General features: G+C 39.3%; 1 protein-coding gene across 1 annotated transcript in view; it reads right to left on the bottom strand.

The window, feature by feature from the left end:
• Positions 1 to 8,786: 8,786 nt before the first annotated feature.
• The window catches only part of LRBA (LPS responsive beige-like anchor protein), a 478,343-nt gene continuing 469,332 nt past the window's right edge, over positions 8,787 to 17,797 (bottom strand). Inside the window, exons 55-56 of the mRNA XM_075198883.1 lie at positions 10,815 to 10,966; positions 8,787 to 10,316 (exon numbers count right to left, since the gene is read on the bottom strand). Of these exons, the coding sequence (XP_075054984.1) occupies positions 10,226 to 10,316; positions 10,815 to 10,966 (243 nt within the window). The 3' untranslated portion in view covers positions 8,787 to 10,225. The remainder of the gene's footprint in view (positions 10,317 to 10,814; positions 10,967 to 17,797) is intronic.

Genomic DNA, 17,797 nt, shown 5'->3' with positions numbered 1-17,797 from the left:
TTACACAGCCTAAGGTAATTTCTAGCAGCATTTCAATTAAGATAAACACCATCAGGAAGAATATCCTCAGTTTTTGGATGCAGGGCATTTTCTGCCCAGCCTTTGATTATGGCACAAAAACAAATAACCTTGGACCTTCAAGTGTATCCTGTTTCAGATGATGTTATTCTACATGGCATAGGAAAGCCATTGCAAGTTTCCTGATTGCTGACAGAACAGCTTGTACCCCACTGCTCTGCTTTAATACAGAGCATTGTCTGTAAAGATATAGTACAATATATGTATTTCAGCAAAAAAAAAAGAGAAAAGTATACATCTGTGCTCTCCCATCAGCATGTGTTTAAATGATTGAATTCTTGCATTTATCTGCATTCAAACAATGAGGAACAAACATTTATAGAGTTTTGCTTTCTAAATGTGTCAACTCTATATGTGTTCCTGCCTCATCCTGTCTGTGTATCCCAATACTCCCCAGATATTTCTGTATTGTTTAACACACCAATAAAGAACGCATTACTGAAATTCATGTTTAGTATAAAACACAGTTCAACAATTAGTCTTAAAGAATGATTAAATATCCTACAAAAGGTTAATGAAAAGCGAGGTGTTGACATACCAGGAACACATTTAACAAGGTGGAACTGGTTATATTTCCTACTTGTAAACATTTTAACTGGGTTAGTCTTCTCCATGGACAAGCTGTGGAAGAGTATGGATGTGTTTGGATAAGTTAAAACAACCACAATTGTTTACTAAAATAAAATTTACCTATATAGCTTTTTGTGTCTGGATCAGTGGTCAAAGTATAGAGAGGTATGCCATAGCGTCACTTCTCCTACTGCTTTTATTGTAAAACTATCACATTCCATTCACTTATTTTTTTCTATACTTCCACTTCTAAATTTCCCCTTCGATCACTGGTCTGGATGGGTCCTGGCCCCTTAATCGGAAGGTAAATTTTCATGTTATGGCGGTTTGCACTTTTCATAACTTTTTTTCTTACTTAATCTACGCAACTGAATTTTGATAGGCCTTTTCAAATAGACCTTCTGTTTTAAAGAATAGCATTATCAACTAATTTTAGTTTATGACTATTATAGAGGAAAAAAAAATCGGAAAACAAATGAGAAAACAAAAATCAAATTCATATTGAATGCTGTTTACCAGCCAATGGAGGGCTGGGCACTTCCGGTGTCACCGACAGCCCTGGTCTATTAATGTCACTGTTAGTCAGTGGCTGCCAGTTCCACCTGCCATTTATCTATGGCAGCTCAGAGTCCTATGTGGAGAGCATGGTCTGTGGCTGGTCAAAAAGTGGTTAAAAATAATAGAAATGAATTTATAAAAGTACAGTTAGCAGGTTCACTATACTCTGTGTATAAGTGCACTAAATTAATATCGATGTTCTCCTGTCCTCATCCCACTAACTTCATATTGCAGCTGTAATCCTGTCTATTGGCTTAAAGAGATGGTGTTGTTTACTGGGAAGAACAGCAGCCCTTGCTGTGACCTTGCAGTGTATAGTCTCCACCAATCCAGAGCAATTTGAAGGTCAAGAGTGTTACGCTGCTGGCTTTCACCTTTAGCAGCCGCCTTTCATTTAGAGCTTGATGCGCTCACCGGTACTCAGATGCCCCCAGGATTTAGCTCCAGATGTAGTGTGAGCTGGTAATGCAGGACCACAGCGGCAGGCCAGGAGACTGGTAGAAAGCAGCGGGTAGTCAAAACAATAAACAAGGTCAAGGGTCACAGGCAAGCAGGGTAGTCAATTAACACGCTAGAGGTCGGGGTCACAGGCAAGGTAGCAGGGTCCAAGGTACAGGCAAAAAGGGTCAGGGTCACGAGAAAACAGGCAGAGTCCAAAATCCAAGCAGGGGTCATACACGGGAGATCCAACAGAGTATCCACAGGACAGGTTAAGGGAAACAGGAGCAGGTCAGCAAGACTTGGTCAGACACGCTATAGCCGGCAGTGAGGCTCAGACCTCACTGCCTTACATACTACTGGCAGCCAATCAGAGCCTAGCTCTCAAAATCATCCACAGCCCCTGCTAATTACTGCCAGACTGATTAATTAGCCCACAGGCTGGTGAGCACACTGCGTGCGCGCCTGGCTTCTCTATCTTGTCAGGACGCGGTGCCGGGAAGATTTAGTGTCCGACCTCGGGTCTTAAGCGGAAATGATGTCCCGGCCATCAAGGTGACGGCCGGGACGCTAGAGGGCACAGGAAGCGTGCTGCGGCGGCTGTGAGCACCGCCGCGGCTCGTGACAAAGAGAGACAAGTAGGAACATCTGGACAGATGCCCCACAATTTATTTTTCTATCAATGAAGTTTGAATGTGAAAGAGAGCATACATTTTTTTTAATTGTTAGCTGAAATACTAGGAGGACAATGGTCCCCTTTCTTTGAAAAAGAATTTAAGATTTGAAAGAGAGATTAATTTAATTATTCTGATAATCTCTCCTGTCTATAGCACCCTGCTGTAAGTGTACAGTCTTAAAAAAAAATTCTTACACCTGAGAGAATGATCATCTCTCCTCACAGTCTGTCAGATAGTGTTTATGGCACTACTCCACAGGGGCCATCAGATTTAAGGTTCCTTTGAAGTCACAAAAGGGTACTAGCTGTAATCTACAGTACGAGTTATATTTTCAGATAGGAAAAGTAATACATCAAAGAAATATTGTTCATAATTCATACCTGCATATAATTATGGTTGGTGCAAATTAGCCCATGACGTCTGTCGAGCTTAGGAATCAGCTTCATAGTGAAGATATAGAATTTATGTATTGTCTCGAATAATTAATGTGTTATAGTCATGTTTGGAATGCATTTGTGTGTAAATTTATGCTGTGTATATTGAATGCAATATTATATCGCTGGTGTGTTCCTAAGGAAATATAATAATTAATAGATTTCAGCTCTAGAAATGGTCTTGCACACAAAAGAAGCAAATCATTCATGTCTCGGGAATCAATGTGTTACTGAGGATTTGTTAAATATTTTTGGGGTGTCCCAGCAACATAAATCAAGAAATTATGTTTTCTGTCCTGTTTCTGCATTTCTCCTTTTAAGAAATTTGCTTGCATAATTTTATTTTACAGTGTCACTTTATTACATGTTTTATTACCTTAAGCATTCTTACATTTTTATCATATTAAACTCCTTTTAATAACATTTTATCTTTGTGTTGTTAAAGGATGCACATGCTAGATAGCTTGGATATTATAATGTTACATAACTGAAATGCATGCCATTGTTTGGATTATAATGATTAATTTAATCTTTGTTTGCAGTGGGATACAAGTCAGGAAAAACTGAAGAAATTCCTCAAAGTGTTCGCTTTGGAATCAGGTCTTGGTGGTGGCAGTATTGGATAAATACTATTGAGTGTGAGATATAATTAAGGGATTATTAATCAGCTTTAGACAGACCAGCTGGTTTTGTTGTGATTAACCTTTTGTCACAAACATGCAGGCTCAGGTGAGTGCTATATGTGACAAGTGCCATGACCTAGTATATGACATAGTGAGCAGACAGACCTTGGAACCTATCTTTGTAGCAGATACCTTCCTCTGAATGAGAGCCAGTCACAAAGCTACTCTATGGTTGCAGAGACTAGGTTATACTTTCCTTGAAGCAGAAACCAATACTTTCAATTGTCAGACAGGTTTTTGCAGTGGCAGCCGTATAAATGAACCTCGACAGATTAATTCTGCAATGGAACATTGATTTATAGGAGGACCTCCTGGCCTCATGTTACTTAATTTGATTGTTGTGTTGACACCATAAGGCCTGTGCCTAAGAGCATTTGCGTAAAATAAAGTTGGTTCTTGGTGCAAAACTGACACACTGTTAGAGTTGCAGGTATCTTGCACCTGCGGCTATTTGTGCTTGGAGAGCTGGAGCAGTGGTGTTAGTGCAGTGTAAGAGCATGCAAACACAAGTTAAGGAGTGAATCCTATTTAGAGTAAAATAGATCTTGGATACTTTAAGTATGAGATGTAAATTTTAGACCTACACAAATTAAGTTTCCAGGTTAATGACAACGATTGTTGCATCTTTGCGTGTTAGTTCAGCTAGATCGTAATGGGGAAACGTGGTTAAGATGAAATTGCAGAGAGATTCCGTAACGCAGGTCAACACAGATGGTGAGATACATTATGGACTATTTTATTATCCTTGCATGAATCCAGTCAGGCCCTACTGTCTTGTCCACTTTCAGTTTTGAGAGTTCTTTCAGAATGTTCTCCTCTGCAGTGGTCGAAATGGAAATTTAGAAGTGCGGTATGGAAAATGTAAGTTAATGGAAATAGCCTTGTATCTATCCGCTTTGTTTTTTTTTTAGCAATACTCATGTTACGCCATTGTGGTACCTTAATTATGTTCTGCTTTACCTTCCTCTTGCTCGATAAGACTCCCTCCCCTCTATCTTTAGTCTTACTATTCTCCTTTTGTGATATTCAATATTTTGTCCCCTTTTCCTACTGCCTGTGCTATTTTCTCTTCAGCCTTTAACCATCTGAATATATTCTTGGCCTCCTTTAAGAAGCAGACGGAGAAGAATGACAACAAAGAGGTATATTTTTGACTCTCATCTCATTTGCTTTCATAATACTTGAGGTTTTCTTTTCCTGGCTGCATTTCCGAACATGTCTGACACAAAATTATGTTGCTTTTAATGATGTAGTTTATAATGTTTCATATTACTCCTGAATTCCATTCAATACTTATTCTCCTGGACCTCCCTGCTGCTTTTGCACAGTTGACCACCCTCTTCTCCTACACACCCTTCTCTCCACTTGCCTTAGTGAAGCTGTTCATTCCTGGTTCACTTTCTACCCATTAAACCGCTCCTTTGGTGTTCCTACCTCTAGCACATCCTCCCCTCCTCTGCCACTATCTGTTGAGGTCCCACAAGGCTCTGTTCTTGGCTCTTTAATTTTGTCATTGTACACCTCTTCTCTTGGAGCACTAATTCGTTCATTTGGCCTCCAGAACCACCTCTATGCTGATGACACCCAAATCTATATCTCTTCCCCTGACCTCTCCCCTTCTGTACTCTTGTGTAACCAACTGACTTTCTGCTATCTCCACATGGATGTCCCAACACAACTTAAAGCTCAACACGTCCAAAACAGAGCTTATTATCTTCCCACCTGCCAGAGTAACCACCTCCCCTCAAATTTACCTCTCTGTCAATAACACCACAATTTCCTCAGTGTCCCAAGCCTGCTGCCTTGGTGTCACACTTGACTCCACCCTTTGCTTTATTCCTCACAACCAGACTTTCTCCCAGTCCTGTCAACTACACCTTAAAAACATTGACAGAATATGCCCTTTTCTTGCTCAACACGCTACCAATACTCTTATTTTCTCATCATCTTCCGTCTTGACTACTGCATCCTCTGGCATTTCTGACACCCATATATCCACACTTAAATCCACCCCAAAAGCTGCTGCAAGAGATATCTTCCTCTCTCACCGCTCCACATCTGCCTCACCGCTTTTTCAAATCCCTACACTGGCTACCTGTGTCCTCCAGAATCAAATTCAAATTACTCATCCTTACCTACAAAGCCCTCAATACCACCACCCTTTCATACATCTCAAATCTCATATCAAAATACTCTCCCTCCCGCCCTCTTAGATCTACCACTGACCAGGGCCTTGTCTCGTCTCTGCCAACCGCCTCTCACTCCCGCCTACAAGACTTCTTCTGTGCTGCTCCCCACTTATAGAATTCAATACCACGCTCAATCAGGCTTTCCCACAGCCCTCCAATATTTAGATTTTCTCTGAAAACCCATCTCTATTTTAAAGCTCACCTTATCCCTGATGATACTATTAACACTAATGCACCCTTACAACTGTCCTAATATCCACTTTAAGCCACATTTACATCTGTTGTTTCCACGGTACCCTCTTCCACTTAAAATGTAAGCTTTCTAATGATCAGGGTCCTCCATATCCTTTGTTTTCGGGTCTGTGTTTATTTTGTTTAACTTGTATGTCCTTGTTTTCCCTACTGTGCGGCGCTGTGGAGCACTGTGGTTTTTCAAAGGAGAAGACATTTTCCCATTTCTACAAAGTATACCCACTATGTTTTTGTGTGGTATGAGTCAACCTTGGTCTTTATACTAAAACCTACTACTTAATGATCACTGAATCCTAGGTTCTCACCCTTACTTACCCCTAATACTCCATCATTTGTAAGTCTAATATTGCTTCTTTGCAAGTAGACTTCCTTGCCATTTGCTTTTGAGATGCTCCATGTAAGGAATACAGGATGACTCTACTTCTAGTGGACTTAAAAAATACTCACTCCAGACCATAAGGTAGACCAAAGTCTCCCATGATAATTATTCTCTTTATTCTTTGTCATTTTAGGGACGTCCTCCATTAGGCATCTGCCTAGTTCCTCATCCAGGAGATAACATCAGTATGAATGCTAATGTCTTCCTCAGTTTCAAGGGTTACCCAAAGCACCTCAGTTTTTCTCCAGCAATATGTATGTATGTTTTCTTCTATATAAACTGCTACAACACCCCTCATTCTTTCCACAGTATATAGATCATATTTTTTCATTATTACAATCAGTTATGTCTGTTTATTTGCAACCCTACGACATTTGTACATATGAGGTTTTTCTTTTTGCTTCTACTATTCCCTCTCATATTCTTTCTTCTGCCTGTTATGTTTATGATGCATTTCATTACATTATGAGGGTTTGGAAACATCAACCATTTTCATGGTTAAAAATATTAATGAGAGTGACCCCACCCATGACCTGGAAAATCTAATACAGAATAAGCTCCCTCCTGAGGATCTTTTGGTGACATCATCAAAATGCTTCTAAGAGAGATATATATACATATTATGAAAATTAACAAATATATTTGGCACCAATTTGGATTAATATGATTTTGGTAGGTTTAAGCCACCATTTGGCAGACTACTGAATGTGGACCACTGTGCTACATTGTATAGGTTGTGGATAGTGGAAGCACTGACAAGTTTAATACAACTATATTTCATGTGCTAAGCAGATGAGAGGCTTACCCTAAACGTACACACGGAGCGTAAATTATACTAGAATCCACAGTCAGAGGGAACATGAATCCAATTCTGTAGTTTCTGTAACAGAGTGCGCAGTATAAAGAACATCTGGTGGAGACCTACACTTACAGACAATGAATCTCACTATGGTGTCAGCATAATCGGTATTGATAACAAGTTTTTATTTGTTTTTTACCACCACCTTTTGCAACTAATGTTGAAAATCAAAGACTGAATTAAAAAAACAAAACATTATATTTGTAATGCTTTCGGAGGTTTATCTGTTTGTTCATCTGCATCTATAACATACATCACTACCCACAACTGATCATTCACATGTATTGTGGAAACAATATTTTTTTATTCATATGAAAAGGCTACGTTGTAATAGAATTTTACTCCAAGATCTTAAAACATATCAAATAAGATCAAACTATTCAATAGCACCACTATCATTTAATCTCCCAGGAATATTAATATCAATAACGTCTAAGACCATAAAGCCAAAATACACACAGATTCCACTTCTGGTACCGGATATATTAGTGTCACCATCTTCTACAGTGCAAGATTGGCGACCTTTTTAGGCTGCCCAATATGAATGACAAGGGTAATTAATCGGCATTTAACTGTATGAATGGACAATTCAGGAACAAAAATGTTGGCTGCTTAATGACACATTCAGAGAATGTTTGAAGAGAATCTGCCATGTTTTGATTATTAAAGTCCCTATTTAAGAGCACTTGTTGCTTTTGCACAAGAGAGGTGGATTGAATCAATATTCCTGAGAATACAGTCTTTAAATTTACTATGAACCAGTGCCTCATTAATTTCCCTCATGCCTAATGATTGTAAAATGATATAATTTGTTCCTAGGGAATTACCCAAGCTGCATTCTCATGAATAATGGTTCAGCCCACAAAATGGTGGCTAACAGTATGCACAGATGACAGACACTCACAAACAAGCAAGGGTGAGGGAGAAAATTAGCTTTTCAGCTAGCAACCTCAAGATAATGCGGAAAGAGAGAAAAGTAAAAACAAGTATATTGTTGTTCTATTAAACATAGCAAATACTTTAACGCCCAAGTAACATGCAAACAGTGGTGGTGGCAGCGGTGTGTCAGAAAGAGAGGACACTGATTTAGCTGCAGCTGCTGTGAATAGCAGAGCTGTGCAGCCTCTATGACACTGGGTTTGGAGAGGATAAGGATCAAGAAAAGCAATTTGACATTGATGGCATGTGTTTTTTTAATATTCTTTCATATAGTATTCAGTAATAATGACTATGGCAGAATGTTATATTCTCACTTATTGCTTTACGTATAACAGCAATAAAAACCTTGCCAAACTGAAGCATAATGTCTCATTTTTCCAACTTGAGCTGATTCAACACAAATTATCATCATCAATCAAATGGACAAACCTATAGGCACATATAGGTTTATCTTCCTATAAAAATGTATGTGTGCCTTGTAAGTGTACATATCTACAACTTCTAAGATGAACAGAAGTACAGTTGCTGGCAAAGTGGGCGCATCTACCAAGTCACAGCATTGCTTGCGACCAAACTCATTTCCCAAGTACTGTGTCCAAAGGTAAGTCTAGAAACACAGGTCCCGAGCAGCACACATACAAAAAGACCTGCAAATGTTTATTGCTGAACCTCCACCTCATAAGAAAGTATATGATTAACATTGACACCCAAAATAAAGTTACATTTCCAATTTGCAATTTCAAATTCCAATTTATTTATTGTTTTCCATTCAAACTTACTTCATCCCACACTTGAGCTAATTAAAAGATGATTACTGAATGAGTAGAAAAAGGTGAGCTGTACCAGCGAGCCGGTAGACAAATCCTTGATTAAGAAACGTGTGGAATGTAGGTTCGGCTCACTGAGATCACAAAGTACAAACAAGTCCTTATGCAATATAGACATACGGAACAATACAGTTCTTTTTTCACAAATAGTTTTACAGAATTCTGCACAGCAATCTTGTAGAAAAGGTAAGACTATGCAACGACAAAATAACTTTATGTTGTTTAGTTTAGATTATTACTTTAGGCCTGTCCAGGTATACACCAGAGAGGTTTAACACACCACTGTATTAACATGATTCGGTGCTAAAACTAATAGAAAATAATAAGCCAGTCGGAGTGATATAGAACTTCTAGACTACTGAAGAGAGCATGTGTGTGTTTTCTTGAACTGAGTTATAAGAGAACGAAACAACTGTGGACTTCACCCGTTACACTTTAAGATGTCGGCACATTTAAGAAGCCATCTATGTTTTACTAGATATCAACATATTCACATAAAACATGAGTGATGTAACATCAGCTCCACTGACACATCTAGGCTTATCTACCAACATAATGCCTAACCTACTGCCACCACTAAGATATGGGCATTCTTGGGGCATGCTTGTATTACCTTATCTGGGTTATAGGCACAATGCTGCTAAATAAGCCTAACATGCTATTTCTTCCATCCAATTATTTTCACTTTAAACAAAGGATGAGTCATTTTGAAGGGAGAACATTATATTTGATCTTTCCCTGAACAAAATACTCTGGCATCCAGACGAAACCGATTTCTTCATAATGTTTCAAATTCAATTAACCATAATTACTACAAGTCACCTGACAATTTCTCAGCGCTGCAACAGTACAATCATTGGGAAAGGGAGGGAAAAAAAACACGCACTGCAGCATGACATAAATTGTAAGAAAGGTAGCAGCTTAAAAGGCCCCCAGGAAAAAAAATCCCTCAGTTAAAATCAAGATAGAGAAAAGCTAGTCACTGTAAGAGACCTGGCATTATCCAGCCACCATATTAAGCTTATTTTCAAGCTACACAGATGAAAATATTCTTCTCCATAGGACTATAAAATATATATTTATGTATATATTTGTTTTACTACAGAATCCCAGCAGCCTTTATGCTTCTGCTTGTTTCTTGTACCCACAAAAAAAGGTAAAGCAAGGTCTACAAAAATAGCAATTAACTCTAAAAATAGTTGCTGATTTGAGTTTCATTTAAATTACATTCAGATGTAATTAGCCATTTATAAAGGACCTAAGCAGTGGCAGGTGACTTTCGTGGCCTGCCAGAAGTGAGCTGTATCAGTGCATCAGTACAGTACGGGCATCTTGCTTGGTATCAGTATCTTGTCTGATATTCGTGGTGCCATCGGTTAAAGTCGTTGTAGAAAAGCACAATGCTCCCAGATGCCATGCCGGTCATAATGCACCTGAAAGTGGATTGAAATCAGATCTTTAGACAGACGATTAAATTATGAATAACAAGCTGTCTAATAATTGTACTCTAACAGAAATATGTATGAGAACACACAGAGAGCCTACACTTACATGCAAAGTGCTTAAATATTGCCGTAAAAGTTGTAAGCCACCACATTAAATTAACTGCAAACCCAATTTAATCCCCTGATAGCCTGTCAGTGAATGCAACATATGTTTTACATTAGCTGTGGGGTAATTTAGTTTAGACAATTAAGCTGTGTCTTTATGAAGAAGGTGGGCTGTGACTGGAAGAAGTTATATTTAATGAGCTATTGAATGAACTAACAAGACCAAAGGTTTTATATGACACACAATAAAAAAGGTTGTTATACAGTTTATAATAACCTCATAATATCTGAGGAAGATGTACTATCATGATTATTGATCGTGTCTTGAGTGTAAATCAGTTCCTGGTTGGCATTCTCTGAGCACTGGATAGTTAATCTTACCTTTGGTCATAAGACAGGGCCATGGATCGGATGCCGGCGTCACAGCCTGGATAGGCAAACAGTTGTTTCAGGTCACATACTTGCCAAATCATGACAATTCCACTGTCTCCTCCAGTGAGCAGGTACTGCCCATCCCGACTCAGTAGTATTGCCTAAAAGATATAACACACGCTAAGTTACTAACAGAACTGCAGATACAAATAATAACTATGTTCTCTATGTCTAATTCAAGGATGTAGCAGGTCATGATCACAAGATGGCCCTCAATAAAAGGTAACACTTTGATGATAGTTGTTGCTGCTAGTTGTGCCCATGACATTTTTAAAGGAGAACCAATAAAAGCAAAAAAAATACATTTCATCCACCTTATTGTATAAATTGATGTAAGCGCCTATTCTGAGCACAACAGAAATATTTTTTAAGATACGGATGTGCACTGTATTGAATGGTTTAAGTTATAGTACTGTTCCCATTATTCACTCTAATGCACTTATGTTCCTATGGATAAAGAGGAGGCTACATCCTCTGTATATAAACTATGCCTATTTGTAATACCAGCAATTTCAGGAATAATGTAGCTTATGGATAGTATATACCTAAAACAGAGCTGCATAGAGAAATAAAAGTAAAAGTGATTGGTAATGGTGGGTGTGATCTTTCCCCCTTTACTAAGACAACCACTACCAGGACTGTTTTAATAAAGGGCCAGCATTCTGGGCCAACAGGATATGCAGCCACAAGCGTCATACTCACGAAATTATGCCAGAGCCAGTGCCTGTTCCCCACCAACAGCTACAATTGTTATTTCCCTACCTGATTGATCAAGTGCATCCCACACCTCTTAACATTGTAAGCAATCTTGGGAAGTAGCATCTACACCTTCAGTTTCATGTTATTGTATGTCCTTTCATTGTATCATGATCCCCTCAATATAGAGCTCTGCATAATGTCGTTGCTTTATAAATAAAAGATCATAGCAAATACTAGTGAAATTCCTGTAAAGTTTTTGATACATTCACAGGACTCCACTTGGGTCATTCAAAGGGGATTGAGGGTCCAACAATGTGATCTTTGCCCAGTGTATACTAATGTCTTACAGCAGCCCTGGCCGTCATAAAGGGGCATAGATTGGGAAAGGACCAACCAGGGCCGGATTAACCCTAGGGCTAACTAGGCTACAGCCCAGGGGCCCCGGGCATCCAGGGGGCCCTTGAAAGTGCTCAGCAGCAGTATTGATCGGTCGGGGGGCGCCCGCGCCGCGATCAATACTGCTGAGCACTTTAAATGCGGTCCTTCCCCGGCACGCTGTAGACTCCTTACTGAGGAGATCTCGTGAGCCTCACTCTCACGAGATCTCCTCAGCAAAGAGCGTACAGTGCACCGGGGAAGGACTGCAATGCCAGGAGAAGGAGGTAAGTGCCTTGGGGGCGGCTCAGCTCACCGGGGGGGTGGCTCAGATAACGGGGAGGGGGGCCCTCACGGGGGAATGGAGGTCCCCTTAGCCCAGGGGCCTCCATTCCCTTAATCCGGCCCTGGGACCAACTGATAGAATGTGATCAATGTGTTAATAATTCCTGAGCACTTCTGAATTCATTGCCAGGCGATTGATCGGAAAACTGGTGATGCTCTATGACATCACTGTGAATCCTTTAAATGTGGGGAGTGCTTTAACAGTACGGAGGAGGTACTGTATGGATCTCCCCCAAAAACACTTTATGATTCAGTGTACCACAGTCCAGGGGCCCTACAGTGACCCCAACAGTACGCTACATAGGCACAGGGATGGTTATTTCCCCTCGCTATCAGTGATCATAGAAAAAAATAGCTTGGCCTGTTCAGCAGTTAGAGAATGCTTTGTAATTTGGGAGCACCTTGTGAAGACATCACTGCACAGGACTCCCAAAATTCAGAAGTAGAAAGTCTCCACTGTTACTAAACAGATGAAGATGGTGCTCTCATATGTTCGAATGCTCCGGCTAAAATTTTGCATAGGAAATAAAAAACCCAAACCTTCTACAGCTCAATTAAACCCCGTCTGCGATGTGTGTTACACTTAGGCATTCACTTGGATTGCCACACACTAGTGCATAGATGTGTGAATGTCACACAATATGACTGTCACAGTAAAACTTCCCAAATGGTGCCAGACCTGAAATATTTGTCCTCCGACCCCAATCCACACATCCACCCGAAGGCGTGGACAAATAAATAATACACTTAAAGCTAAAATTCATACCTCTTTCTATGGACCTTATAACGATATCAAACCTTACATAAAGTACACATATTTGGTATCCCTAAACCTAATAAAAGGCAAAGATTAAGAAAAAATGTTAAACATATTTTATTCACCTGTTCTATTGAAAGGATGCTGTTACTTGTTATGAAAAAATATAAAATTCACTTGTTTAGCCAAATAAATTAAAGTTATTTCTTGTGTGACTGTCTCATAACTCCACTGGACCCACACATGATGTTGGAATTGCTGCACCTTGTATACATAGCTAGATTATATCCAACTGTAGAACGTACTCAATGGAATACTGGGGGCCTGAGTCCAAGGACAAATAGCAGCAGTAAAGGTATTCCTCCCAGCCACTGCAAGTGTCCTAATAAACCCGGAAGAATCACTGCCTCCTGGTATTCACAGGACGCCAAGCGCTATTGCCTCTATCTCTGGGACCAGTATCTGGAAGTATGTTTGGGTGAAAAAGTTAAAGATTAGCCCTCCCAGTCAAACTAAAGAGGATCAATGCCAAGAGAGGGATAACTCCCGTTTTCTTGCTGCACATGCACAAGTGAGCAGACTTCCCACTGGTCACAGTAGCTAAAATATCCAGGCTGACCCTTGTGAACAAATAAGGGGGTCAGCCTGGATTGATTAAGGGGGTTAGGGGCTGGTATACTCAACCCCAGGACCATTACAAAGAAAACAACAATGGTATAAAAAAGGACTAGTAGCCCATGTAAACTCTATATTCTTGTGCTATTGGTGTAAGCACTTCAAACTATCATCATAAGAGCTGAGTAAATGCAATTGCTATTTTAGACTGCTTGTTCCTGTGACAACTCCTTTAAATGTACTGCTGTATTCATGGAACCAACAGACTAAAGATCACACTTTAATCCATCATCTACGTGTCATGTGTTAAGGCTCATTATTTCCAGTCTTCACTTGGGCAGGCAGCCCTGGTACACACTAAGTAATCATGAGGGATTCAGCCACAGCAATCAATAAAGAGGTGCTGCAGCAGCTACATTTTGCCCAAGAAGCATGAGCGGTTCCAGGTGGCGGAAGCAGGAATTACTAGAGATCTCATATGTTGGTGTACAGCTGAGACTCAAAGTCAATGGCTGGCTTGACCATGTGAAGACAGTTGAAGTAGACAGTGATAACTAGTTTCTGAAAACCAGCAAAACACCTTAAAGTATAGTGAGAAGGATAAATCCATCATGTGACAACTTAAACAAACTTGGCCACAGTGAAAATTGGCTTTGTCATGAAGCGATGAATCTTCATACACATAGTGAAAATGCTTGTCTATGGATTATAACAAATGAATGAACTAAAAAAATTAACTAATTTTGCCAAAATCATAGGTGGTGAGGTTAACTTAAGGGATATAATGCTAAAAATAATGTTTTTTCGTATTACAGTTTCCATACCATTTATATATATGCATATACATAAAAAATGTATGTGTATCACCTTCCATACTTTATTATTGTAGCAAGTAGCAAACTACAAACAAAAACTGAAAAGAACAGAAAGCACAAACTCCAGTGGTGATGTAAACAGTCACACCAAGCATCCATATACGCTATACGATGATATCTTGTTAGGTAACCGTGTGCACTCAGGACAATGCCCTTCTGTTTCATCATACAGTATGTGATCATGAGAGAGAGCACTAAGACCTTTATGTATCTCTATACAGAAATACTGACAGGGAATATTATATAAGCTAAATCAATACTCATTTTGCTCCCTCGTTTGCACCGCTGCAATCTCCTGAGGCTATTTTGGAATTGCAATTATTACCATGACAAATAATTATTTGCTACACTTAGAAAACTCATCTGAAGAAAATCCATTAACCTTCCAGTCACGGTTCACTAGCGTTTTATATTCTGAGCGTTTTATGAGAAAAATGCTATAGTAAGAGGCAAATTAAAGCCATTAATCTTTAACCCTTCTATAACCTGAGAAATTGATTCCTCCAATGTCTTTATTAAATTAGACCCATCTATTCATATTATCCAATTTGAGAATGTGTCCTCGCGGGTGACTATTTTCATCCTCTGCTGGATGAAGCAAATGTGAGTATAATTTTTCTCAAAACATATCTAATGGGAAAATAATGAAACAAGATATTTGTTTTGGAATTTATACCCAAATAATTGAAAGGGGCATTTGTTTTGAGCGAGTCAAGTTTCTACCGTGGGTCATCTGTTTGTGCAAATGAATGACATACTGTATATTCATCATCTACACAGAGAATGAACAAAATGTGTACATTTACTCATTTCCACAGATGGAATAGATGTAAACAAAGGTGAACAAATTGGATGCTTTTTAATTTATTGAGCATGTGTGAATATAAAGATATTATAAAATCACCGCCAGTTCTACATTAAATAGACAATTAATAATTTCTTGATTCCTTTAAGCTGGGGTAAACATTTGGTATGGATTGGTCTTTATACAGGAGGTGTTTCCTCCAGGCTGATACTCAATGTTTGACATCCCTGACAAATACTGACGATTCTTTAGTCAAAGGCAGCGCTTCCCTAAATGTCTTCACTTAAAGCAGAAAGGACTCATGGCTGGATTATTTAGACAGGGGCCTATATTCAGAGAGTAACCCAGCTTAGATGGCTCACTTTTGGTATGCGAAACGTATTAAATACGTACCAGATAAGTACAAGAGTTAAGTAGTATGCTTGGTTTATGCCTTAGTACAAGGATGCACAAGCATCTTTAGGGACTTAAATACAGAATAAAAAGGGTTCTTCTAAGTCTATGAAAGGCCCACAGAAATGCATTAGGCTCCCCTACATTTACTTTAGCTGTGGAAAAAGTAAAAACGGAAAAATACCACATTATGCTTAATGTGTACTTATTTCCCGTATCAGCTCTTCCGCATGACGTACACATACTAGAAGACTGACCTTTTCAAGTCAGGAAAACATATTATATGTAAAGCTGATGAGTCAGAAAATCTTTATGCGGACTGTCTAACATCAAGAGAGGAGGAGGAGTGAAGGAGGTAAAGATAAGAGTAAACTGCAGAAAGTAAATATGATCACAGGCATCCTTGTACAGGGAGTTGGAAGAATTTAGCACAGGCAAGATAAGAAATATGGCAAGGATTATAGAGAATGAGCCCTACGGAAAACTACAAAAAGGTGAGTGCAGACATTTATGGGAAGTACATAGAATGAAATGCTGAAACGTGAAGCAGATACATGACTCCTAACATTTCACATGGCTGGAGAGGGAAACTTTACATTTCTTCTAAAAAGCCGCCTTTCTTCCGTTTTCTAGGCGCAGGCACACACTTCTGCAAACTTTCAGATGTAAATGATCATATAGCACAACTTGGTATTCACAACAAACAGCATAAAACATATAAATATGGAAGCTACTGTAAACGTAGGAGCTAAACAGACACTTTCAGGAGCAAATAGAGGAGTTTATCCATATAAAGCTATAAATCAGACTCAAAATAAGAACGTCTTGGACAATGGGATCTAGGTACAAAAAGAGGGGCTGTCGCTCTGTTGGAAGGTATGTAAATCTATTATGGTCAATTATACGGACAAAGAAATGGATGTGTGGGGAACTGTTGAAAGAGTGAAAATAAAAAATAAATAAATGAAGAATGTAAAACAATATCATAGAGGTGTCTCAAAGGATCAACAGTGGAATGTCCGAGAGACTCACGAATTACAGAGAATACTCCCACAATAGTAGGCCACCATCCCAGAACCCACCCGATCCCCGTACAAATTGGGTAGGGCCACAGTGACGTGTTTCACTGCAAATCTCGTCATCAAGGCCCATGAATCGGGGAGGGATGTGATGACATGAACCACATCGACCCCCCCCCTGTATAGGTATAGAAAGTAGGTATGACCTGAGGATGGGAAGTCATAATTAACATTAATAACCCATGTGTTTTAAAGCTGATCAAAACAAAGTTCTCATAGTGTTCAGTAGCCTAATAGTGTCAAAGTTCATCATTATGTTGAGCGTTTTCCCCGGGGAGTGAGCCTGCATAGAGACCCAAGAGAATGTGCTGAATGCAGGGCTTCTACTTATGTCCCTGCAGTTCATAATTACAGCAAGCCTTCATAACCACAAAGCCATAACTTGTAAGTGGCTCAAGCACTGTGTTACTAATGGGAGCAAAATGATTACCCTAAATGCTATTATCTGTGTAACAAGCAGAAATGTGGCCCACCATCATAATCATCATCTATTTATATAGCGCCAGCAAATTCCGTAGCGCTTTACAATTGGGAACAAACACAGTTAATAAAACAATACTGGCTAATACAGACAGATGAAGAGGTAACAAGGACCTGCAAGCTTACAATCTATGGGAATCGTCTTATGACATTACTGCTCTATGAATCACCCATGCTGCCATAGAGCATGCTCAGTATTAGCTCCAACTGAAACACTGGTCTGTGGGTACAACTGGCTGCACTCCAAAAACTAACAAGGTACATTCACCTGGAAGGCATCTCTTTCCTGTTCTTTATTAAATAGTTAAAACTGCATGGAATATGAAAAAAACTTACAGTTCTAGGTGGAAGAGGAAGCATAATGATAGTGTAAGCTACAGCAAATTGACATATTGTACATGTGTGCATCCATTTTATTGTACACTTCACAAGTTTATACGGGATGTAATAAAGCTACGGAAATCTGATAGCTTAAATAAAGCAAATCTTGGATGAAAGATGTTTAAGTA

This window comes from Mixophyes fleayi, chromosome 1, assembly GCF_038048845.1.
Source record: "Mixophyes fleayi isolate aMixFle1 chromosome 1, aMixFle1.hap1, whole genome shotgun sequence".
Taxonomy (NCBI): Eukaryota; Metazoa; Chordata; class Amphibia; order Anura; family Limnodynastidae; genus Mixophyes; species Mixophyes fleayi.
Note: the sequence above shows the minus strand (reverse complement) of the source record. Positions and strands in the feature narration are given on the sequence as shown.